The sequence below is a fragment of the Callionymus lyra genome, chromosome 9 (genome assembly GCF_982586985.1).
Source record: "Callionymus lyra chromosome 9, fCalLyr1.hap1.1, whole genome shotgun sequence".
NCBI lineage: Eukaryota > Metazoa > Chordata > Actinopteri > Syngnathiformes > Callionymidae > Callionymus > Callionymus lyra.
In genome coordinates, this window is record NC_141826.1 from 29,253,615 (window position 1) to 29,264,581 (window position 10,967).

General features: G+C 38.2%; 1 protein-coding gene across 8 annotated transcripts in view; it reads right to left on the reverse strand.

The window, feature by feature from the left end:
• Positions 1-9,383, reverse strand: part of diaph2 (diaphanous-related formin 2) — a 289,859-nt gene extending 280,476 nt beyond the window's left edge. For 5 of the 8 annotated variants that reach the window (XR_015712824.1, XR_015712823.1, XM_087799074.1 and 2 more), the window contains exons 1-4: positions 9,337-9,383; positions 8,699-8,948; positions 1,506-1,538; positions 487-663 (exon numbers count right to left, since the gene is read on the reverse strand). Coding sequence is in view for 6 of the 8 variants with exons in the window: in XM_087799074.1 (XP_087655200.1) it covers positions 487-663; positions 1,506-1,538; positions 8,699-8,782 (294 nt within the window). In the remaining 2 variants the exon portion in view is untranslated. Of the gene's footprint in view, positions 1-486; positions 664-1,505; positions 1,539-8,698; positions 8,972-9,260; positions 9,313-9,336 lie in introns of those variants that run through there. The other 3 variants (XM_087799071.1, XM_087799070.1, XM_087799075.1) reach the window with 3 other exon arrangements.
• Positions 9,384-10,967: the final 1,584 nt, after the last annotated feature.

A 10,967-nucleotide genomic window follows, 5' to 3' on the forward strand; every position in this document is an offset into this window, starting at 1 on the left:
AGTGTCTTTATCTTCCTCTAGATGTCACTCTCGGACAAATACATCTGAAGGTCACGTGAACTCATCTGACCAAACATCACGATCACTGTCCAAACGTAGACCTTCCTGCTTCCTGAGCTGAGATTTTGTAAAAAGAAGAGAACATTAGACTTGATCAGAGGAACTTGCATCAGGTCATCACGTCCAAGACGGGATTATATGATGATCTGATCAAAGTGGAGAAGTCGTGTAATCCCTTTTTACAAGATAGAATTAGAAGAGATGAGGAGGAGGAGGAGGAGGAAACATGTGGGGCTGATTCAGATGCAAAGACCTGGAGCTTCAATGGTCTACTTATGCAGCCCTACACAGAGGTTTATGAATCAATGTGATATTCCAGAGGAGACCAGCATCTTTCTCCTTCTGGGCAGCGGTGATAAAAGTGTCACAGGAGCCGCTGATGAGCCAAGAATGAAAAAACTCAGAGGAAGACGTGGAAAATCTTACCATCATCTTCTCGAAGAGGTCAATAATCTCCTTCTCCGAGAGGTTCAAGGAGCGGTCATCGAAGAGTGGTTGAGGAACAGGCAGCTCCGACTGTATGGTGAGGGGGTCGGTGGGATGTTGGATCAGAGGCTTTTCCTTCTTCATTCCAGCTTTTCTGAAGCTGGTGATGCGATCGCGCTGGAAGAGAAGGTGCGAGACATGTCACATTCTGGCTGATAAACAATGCTTTTAAGAAAGTAGTGACACCAGGAGGATGTTTATGACTCCAGGACACCTAGGGTTGAGTGAGTTGTGCTAATGAACAGGTGAAGATAAGAACAAGTGATTCCCAGGATGTCCAAGGTGTGGATCAAAAGGTACCTCAAAGTATCAGTTCCATGTCTACACGTGGAAAAAAAAACATAAATGTTTTGAGAATTGACTCCATTTATTACATCCCAAGATTAAAATAAATTAAATTAATCAATAAATACATTTTGAAGAAAGGGATTCTTAAAGTGCATTTATTCTCTAGCTCAGCAAATGTCATGTGCATTACAAAAATAATAAGAGAATTAAAGCCATACTTACTGTGCCTGTGATCACATGTTAAAAACTCTATACATTGTCACTCACCTTCATAAACAACGTGACATTTTAGATGGAGAAGGTCATTAGAAGGTCACATGCAACAAGTGTTAGTTGTATGAAGTGAACATGCAAAAACAAACATGATGACACTATCGTCACTGAATGGATCAAACTTGCAAAAAGCAAATTGATAACAATTCAATAAATGCATTAATACAGGCACTTGACAATCTAAATATAATATAAAAAGATTCTAGCAGTAAAGAAAAGAAAGGGTTTGTGGATTTCCAGAAAATCTAAATGTATATACATATGTATATTTAAAAACAAATACCTAATTGATTCATTTGCTTTCAATATGTTTGATCGATTCAATGATTTCTAGCAAACGTGCCATGCAGTCATGAAAGGATGATGAAAGATAAATGAACACCAACAGAGCACCTTACCATATCATCAGCCAATGTTTTTATGTGAATGTTCTGTAAGGGGAGGATACAGTGTAAGTGAAAGAGCAGTCCATTCTCTCATATGCAGCACATGTACAATGTTGCATGAATGTTCCATGTGTTCTCACTCTGGCTTCAGTCATGGCTGTAACAGGCATGACTGGTGAGGCTGAAGGTTTAACATACATGAACATTGCACTCGTGCATATGCCTGAGAAACAAACCCATTACATCAGTAATAAGGTCATAAGGTCAGCATGAAGGTGCAAACAAACCAACCACCTTAAATCTCACAAGCACAACGTTGTTGATTTGCTTCCACATCTTTCAATACGACAGTAAATAATAAAGAAATGTAGCAACACTTGTACAAACATTTGTATAACATTTCTCTGTAGCGAAGAGTGATCCTGAGCGAATGGTAATGTTCTCAGACCTGTTCAGAAGATCCAGTGTCTTAGCTCCACCGAGACTGATGGTTCAACTTCATAGTGACTCCACGAGCAGAGACTCTCAATCTGTCCACATGTATCTCTGCCTGCATGTTGTCCTTCACTGTCACGCTATTATTGCACATTACAAGGTGATGTCGTTTTTTCCTGCGTCTTGTGAGTTAATGTTTCAAATGTGAATAACTCTATTCATCAAGCATCAAAACAAACTCCACAAAGAAAAGCTCCTGCACTCGTACTGTTGTCGTGGAAGGAGAGGCTGCAGCTGCAGGCGTGAAACTAAGCGAAGGACGGCGTCTTAAAAGCACCTGAGATGGGGATCAGCAACAAAAGTGCCAGATGCTGTGGCAGGTGGTGTGAGCGTCTAATGAGTGCAGAGGTGTGAGGCGGCGGCAGAGTCTGCCTCCAGCAACACATCGCAGCGTTCTAATCAGGAAACACCGGCACTGGAGCAGGAGAAGCGAGCGAGGCTCACCTTTACCTCCCTCCGTGCATCTTTATCAGCTCTGGGCGCAGCAATGACACTCAAGCTGCTCCATCTATCACTCGCCTCTGCGAGAAGAAGCCATCAACAGTTTGGGGGTAAAACAATAAAGCAGTAGAAAACAAAGCTCCCGTCTCTGGAAGCTTCTCCTCACAATAATAAATATACAGTCCCCGGGCCTCACGCGCAGTAGGTCCTCCCAGAATGTCCATATTTTCTACTTTACTATTTGTTTAATCATTCATGACCTCTAACATCGCTGCAGGATCCAAACAGAAGCTGCTCAGCTACAAATCTGACAAGAGCAACAACTTTTCCCATTTGTAACTTGGAGCTCATGTCTCATTAAGCTCAGCGTTCTCTCGCAGATCTGTGTGAAATAATGACTCATTTCAAAATAGACTACTTAAACATTTTCTAATCAATTTAACAACAATCAAACCACTGTTTGGTTAATTGTCTTGACTCCGGGGCCTTTCCTCGCCCATTATCTCCGCAACATCGCAGCAACGCAATTTAACATTGAACAATTAAGCTGCTGTGTCCTCCGGGCATCTCCTGTTTATTAGGGAACTTTTTTTTAATCATAATAAATGTTTATAGCCAAACACATATTCCTCTAAATAACCTAATAAAATTAGCTCCGAGTCCCTCTTTAATCAAATATGACTATGACCCAGTGAAGATGCTGGAAGAATTAAAAGAAGGTCCTCAACAAATACTCATTAGTATTCATAAGTATAATTCATAAGTACATTTGTCACCATTATAAATTAGCCAGATTAATTATGGTCATATTAGCGGATCCTTCCTGCTGCTCCACCATCAGCAGCTCCTGGAGACACATTAACAACGAAGACGGACCTTCACAGTTAAACTGATGTTCTCACTCCAGCGCACATGTATTTGAGTCACTACCTGCTCGTCCCAAACTATTTAACCAGACCATCTGTATGATGTCATTCTGAGCCACTCACTGGAACTTTTATCACAACTTGCTGCAATTGCACCGTTAAAGCAAACACAGAGAAGATTAGCTTTGACTTTAATTAGCTCTGATAATAAGAGAAATCCAATGACTTCACATGCGGACGATTAGAGTTTCTATTGCACTTCACTTTCATCAACTTTATTTAACTTGAAACTGAAATTGAGCCGAGAACAGATTAGCTCAAGTTAAATTAAAAGAAACTTTTTACATGTAAAATGCTTTAAAAGATTGTTTTGTGAGATTAATTTATGAAGGAAGAATAATACTAAAAAGTTAAATACAATAAATAATGAATTATATATTTATGTTCTTGTTTCATGTTTTATGTTCAGCACCTTGACTTAATTAGTTATACGTTTATTTGGATGCAATGTTGGGAATATCTTCATCCAAAACCTTAATTTTGCATTCTCAAAACAAATCTGACTTGAAGGCATTGTAATTACTAAATAAAACTTATATTAAATGTTTATAAAGTTTGTAATTCACCTTTCAATGCAAGAGAAAAAACACCTTGAAACCGCATCAGTCAAATACGATAAATGATATAAAATTGTGATTTAGTTCATGTCGTTCTGCCTGAATAGTCCCAAGATTGTTCCCATTTATTCAATATATAGTATATTACCTTCACACATACACTACTATAATATGTATTCACTAGACTCATAGATGTGTTTCACTCCTGGCTTCACTGATTCGTTCACACATTTTCAACAAATCTTCCTTCAAATGAACATTTTCACACTTTAATAATCCAATAATTCTGGTTGATCTGAAATGACAGTAAACACTTGTGTACAGTCTTGTATGTAAACATTACATCCTGGGTTTGCTTCCAAAGTACTTTTATGAATGAAAGTAAAAATAAAAGCCATGTTGTATCACAGATGTGACGACAAACACTTGATGAAACTGACGAGAACCTCATAATGAGGATGTGATTTAATATTGCGTTCATTGTTTGCCTCAAACTGAGAGGATGTATTTACTCTGAGAAAATACACACATATATCGTAATATGCTATTAATATGAAGTAATGAATCTATAGAACTGCTGATGAACATCAGCCTCAGAACACTTTCCTTGCAGCGAGAACAAGAGGCTGAAGAGAGAACACACTGGTCAATGTTTCAATGGCCGACCACGTGACTGCAGAGAAGCACGACTACCCTCCGGTCATTCAAGTCTAATGAAAGCCAGAAGTGTATCCAGCTATTGTGTGTCTGTGTGGGGTTTTGTGTTGGACCAGGTCGATGTGGCGGAAGTAAGAGACGGACATGAAGACTTCTCATCATCACTTCAATTTCACTGTGAATCTCAACACACAAGTATCTTCACCACAGTTCACGCTCGTGGTGTTTTCCTCTGCTGTGTAACCAAAGCATTCTTAACCACTTCCTCAGCCAACTTCCTGAATGCCTTTAAACCACTCATGCTGGGCTTCCTGCCTCCATGTCTCCTGAACGCTGTTACATTCAACACAAACATGGAAGCTTCTCTGAGACACGTCACACTGAGTCACAAGATAATAGAATATGCAAAGAAAACATGTTCATCAAATCTCCATAGATGTAAGAAATTGTAACTTTTAAAGTTGTATTATTAACACATATTGAGGATTTGCATGTCGGTCAATATCATGGTCAGATCTTCAAGGAAAAGAATGAATAATAACATTTTATTATAAAAAAGCAAGTTACCAGTTGAAAAACGTGTTTGAAAAATAGTTAAAACCAACACATTGCTCTACATATTGACATTATGATTTTCTATTTAACATTCCTTTAATATATTCTTTTTTTTATTTTAACATATCAGGTTTTCAGTGCTGAAGACACTTTAATCGTCTCTGTCAACAAACAGTCGTCTCTGCCTTCAAGCAAAAGAAAAGCCACACAAGCTTTAACACTATCCTCGTCCACAGTTTTCATTTGTGCTCACATAGGAATCAAACCTTTGCAGGACAAATGTACGTCAATGTTACTGAAGGATTAGTATTGATCATTTATTCTCATCATTCTTTCATCGTCAGAGAAAAGAAAGATTAGTTCCATCATATTTCTGTAGAATTATATCAGTGACATCAGAATATTAAACTGTTGCATTTAACATTTTAAATGTTTTTACATTGAATTTGCTTTTTGAATCATTTGATTTAATCATTTGCATTTCTCCACAACAATGAACATTGTTTCTGTTAATACATTATTTTAGGAAGAGATGCTTCAGTTTGTTTAGTTTATCTAAAACAGCTGGTACGACAACATCAAATATGGTATATTATACAATACTTCGTCCTCACACTAGTTGGAATTGTTTTTTACAACTTTTTTCCCTGCAAAATACAGGCTTTTATTATTTTGATTTTCACTGAAAGAGTAATAACGATTAAAAGATAAAAACATATGATGCCACAAAGTATTTTTTATTTAATTAAGTTTTATTCATGTATTAATGGTCAATTTTCTTACCATAAACACTGAATAGAGTTTAGTTTAAACCATCGACAAATGAAAGTTTAGCTGATTTAATTACTGTACTTCAATATTGAGTAAAAGTAAACCATATTATGTTAAGTCACGAAACAATTCTTGAAATCTGTCACTTTTCCATGAAAGAGAAAGAGTGAGAAAGAGTGAGAGTATTTAAGACGAGTTGAAAACTGACATGACATGAGCTTCCTTTGGCCAACGCTCGTCTTCAAGCTTTTGACTCAAACTGAAATGTGAAGATAATGTCCTTACATTAACAACCAGGGTAACAAAGGTCCAACATGTGTTGAAACCTCCGCCTGCAGGTGTGACGTCATCCTTCACTATGGAATGCAAATAGTAAATATTTTTGTCAAACCGGTTTTGCTCAGAAGAGTCTCGGCAGCTGACACGAGTCCTGAAGCAGAGTGAACACATAACAGACCCTCAACGTTCCTGGGATCAGTGACGTCATCATGAACAGTCGCCCGTAAAGAAAACACTGGGTTCTGTTTTGAATGTTGACACATCCAGTGTGAGCCGTGATTCAAAAAGAGCCAAAAAGAATTAACTGAAGGATGTTTTTTACTTGACTTTGTGTTTGTGACACACACCACCATACATGGAGAGACTGGTCCAGAATTCTAGCAGAAAGCAGCTCCATCAACTAGAACATGGCACAGATACACTGTGAGTGAACAACAATGGTGTGAATCTACACATCAAGAAGATGAATTCAATTTTAATTAAAGTGTCTTATCATAACAAAGTGATCTCAAGACACTATACAGTTGAAGTAAGACTATAGATGATTAAGGAAAAATAGATCCCAGCAATTCAATTCAAGATAAATAAAGACTTCCTGTCACAGTGAGATTCCGCAGCAGAACAAACCACTTCTCTCCTGACGCTGCCTTCAGAGGATTGAGCAACACATGCAGAGCACAGAGACCACTTCAGGGAAGTAGTTGTTGTATAAACAGAAGAGGCTTTCAATGACCAGCTTAGGAATATTCTCATATCTTTAACTAAATATGACTTTTGTTTCTGTCCTTTTCATTTCAAGTCTCTTGCTGTTTAAACAAACCATTAAATGTTCACATAAGAACAGAGAGATCCTTTCATTCCTGCTTGAATTCATCAGGAAACACCCAGGATGTCATGTTTTTTAGCTTACAGAGGCACTTCCTGTCACTTTCTCAACTGAACGTTGCTGGAACACAAGCCGTCATTCCATCAACACAACAACACGGCTGTGGAGACCCACCCTCTAGTCCAACACTGACCGTTACCTCACTTTAATCGAACTTGTGTGGAATGTTGCACGACTGTAGTGAACGATTCCAGACAGAAACCACCAAAGAACAAACAGTTTAATGAAATAAAAGCTCATTATCAAGAAAGGTGAAGCATTAACACAACTTCTAGACATTATTGTCTGTAATAACAACACACAGTTGTTTCTTTTCTTGAAGCAAAAGTTACTCGAGACGCTTCAATTCTGATATCATTCACTGCTCATTTCTATTAAAGAATATAACATAACTATAGATAGTTTATATTGTAGTGATCTTTATTTCGAAAGTCTTCTCCGAGTGTGTTTGATATCATGGATCACAACAACATTAATGAAGCTTCTGCCTCAGTCTGGCCTTTAAAACAGAAAGTGTGAGGTTGGAATTGACATGAGACACAAACATGTGATATTTGCTTTCCCATGCAGTTCTGTGTGACTAATGAGACTGAAAGCAAACCCACTTGACTTTTCTCACTGCATCCGCAAATATCTAAACCTAACAATCTGGTGAAGGCAAAACATGTCTGTTGTGAGAATCATTCTCCAGCTGTGACTGAAACTACAGACACTTTAAAAAGTCCATACTTTGAAAAGATGATAAATACCTATCTTTGTTTTGCTGAAATACTATGTAAGCACTCACAAATAAAGTTTTACCTCACAAGTGTCAAGCAATAAAAGGTGAGATGGACCAAATGGAGAGTGAAGTGACAACAAATGGTGAGTAAACTCTGTGTTCTCAGAAGATACGACTCTTAAGACAGATGTTGACAATATAAACACGTGATTCACTAAGTGCAACCTGAAGCACTCAAGCCCTGAAACACTATCCTGTAATACAGTTAGTGTCCGTGTATAAGGATGCATTAAAAAGAAATAACAACACATCGATAGTTTCAAGATGATCTCAACAGATGCAGATACTTGTATGTGTAGACCAGATACTTGTATGTGTAGACCAGATACTTGTATGTGTAGACCAGATACTTGTATGTGTAGACCAGATACTTGTATGTGTAGACCAGATACTTGTATGTGTAGACCAGATACTTGTATGTGTAGACCAGATACTTGTATGTGTAGACCAGATACTTGTATGTGTAGACCAGATACTTGTATGTGTAAACCAGATACTTGTATGTGTAGACCAGATACTTGTATGTGTAGACCAGATACTTGTATGTGTAGACCAGATACTTGTATGTGTAGACCAGATACTTGTATGTGTAAACCAGATACTTGTATGTGTAAACCAGATACTTGTATGTGTAGACCAGATACTTGTATGTGTAAACCAGATACTTGTATGTGTAAACCAGATACTTGTATGTGTAGACCAGATACTTGTATGTGTAGACCAGATACTTGTATGTGTAAACCAGATACTTGTATGTGTAAACCAGATACTTGTATGTGTAAACCAGATACTTGTATACAAACTCATGTGTTGATGTAACCAGAGAAACATCTACATGAAGACACTTGAACACCTACCAGCTTCTTGTTTTTGCCCTCATCCTCGTGGGACTTCTTTTTGGAGGACTTGCTCGGATCTTCTCCGCCACTGGCTTGATCCATGATGACCTCAAGGAGCTTCTTCTTCTGCTTCTTCAAACTTCTTCAAAGTTGTGGATCACATTCACAGGATGATCCAGCAACTCATTTCAAATTCGACAGGATCCGTGAGATCCAGGAGGATCTGCAGCAGTGGATGTTGGTCCAGATGTTCTCCACACAGAAGCTCCTGAGAAACAGCAGAAGATACACCTGTGAGGTGAACAAGCGTTTTAAACTTCTATGAATCCGTTTAACAAGAGTCTTCCTGACACACAATAAAACTCATAACAAGTCAACAACCAGACAGATGTGACTCTTATGTTCACTGACAGATTCTTTGAAAGACGCATTTGTGTCGCTAGTTGTCGAGAATAATATGTTTATAAAGCAAATGTGAAAAATCACCGTTTTTCTTTTTTCTTTCAATACTTTGTGCTGCTGTTAGCATGCTAGCTACACAGGCAACGTTAGCAGTCGAACTCTTTTCTTCTGAACTCACCCAACAAACTACATTGCAGCCCCGGAGAGAGAATATCGTGAAGGAAATAAATAATAATATTACAAAGAAAACTCACCCAAATCACATCCAAAGCTTCTCGTGCAACCGAACATGAAAGCCAGGCCCACATTCAGCAACGCCCACTTCCTTCTCATTGGTCAGTAGGCCACGCCAGGAAGCAGTCTTCGAGCGCCCATTGGTCATATTTGGTAGCTGTCAAAAGGTTGTCGTGGCGTTGAAGGGGCGGGAACATGATGACGTCAGGGTCAAACAGATCGCACGGGAGGTGGATGGGCTGAGTAGATCTACAAATGATGTGCTTCGGCAAACGATTTTAATGAGGCGCTGTTTTTACAAAGAAACATTTAGTTACAACTATGATGAGCATTTTATTATTATAAATATTCAAGGAAATGTAAAAACAAAATCTGCAGCAAACACAGGTGTAGTTTCAATCATTTCTAGAATTAAGGAAAACAGTAAAATATTGTGACTTCACACGTGTCATCATTTAACGATGTTTACCTTTGAACACGTGAATGTTTGCATGAAATCAGATTATTTTGTTGAGCAACACCTTCTTTAAAGTTACTTCTACTGTGATCAGTGCTGTGTTTTGAGAGATTCTTGTTCTCATCAGTCTTGGGAGGTTTCTATGAACATTGATGTTTGCTGATGATATGGTGATTTGGATGAAGAAGAATGGATGCTGAGGAAAAACGTGTCAGTGAAGTGAGTTCAGAGCTGAAGGACGTAGAGACAGAGATGGAGGGATGAAGACGACTGAGAAGATGTGAGGTTGGAGGACAGAAGCTCTGACACTGAGGAGATCAGAAGTTCATCAGAAGGTCTTGAATCATAGTTCAGGTAAAAATGATGCAAAGAAGAAGAAGAAAAATGAGGTTGAAAGATGCAGGAAAGACTTTACTTTAAAGTTGGATGTTTATAACCAGTCTATTATTAGTATTTTCATGATCTTTAATGTTCAACCATCAACACATTAATATTTCATTTATAAACGTAGATCTATCGTCACTATTGGTTATTATTAGATATTATTCTAGACACGACCAGAACCATCACACAAACAAATGTCTCAACAATTATTGAAAATTGATATTTGAAGCTTGGATCGTCTAATTATTTCAAATGATTTAATTGATTTGTTTCCGTCTGACACTCGAATGCAAATGAGCTGGTTTGGCAAATAAATCAACACAATATTCCTCAGCGACACCCGAGCAAAGGAAGGGCAGCAAAGAAGGTGTAAATAGTGAAGCAGTTGTGTTGTTAGTGCAGGTGCAGACCTTCTGAATTTAGGCTGCTGATAAATTCAGGCCGACTTCTTTATTGAGGTCACTGACTCTCAAGTCTGGAACATCTACACCACATTACTCTTCACCAAAATAAAAAGAGTTTTTTTCCGAGCACATAATTCAAGTGTGTGGTAAAAGGATCCAGGAATGAAAAACCTTAGAAAGTATTTTTCTGCAACAGTTGCTGAGAAACATCTGTGTTCATGAAGCACGATGCAGTTCTTAAGACCAATAAATTAAAGAACAATTAGCTCATCTTTTGAGCTTCAGCATCACTGGGTGACACGTAAAGTGATGTAAACACACACTTGTTGTTGTGGTCACAACAGTCTGCTCCTCCTCCTGGTCTGCCCCCTGTCGTCTCACCTCACACCTGGTCCTCATCATCAAT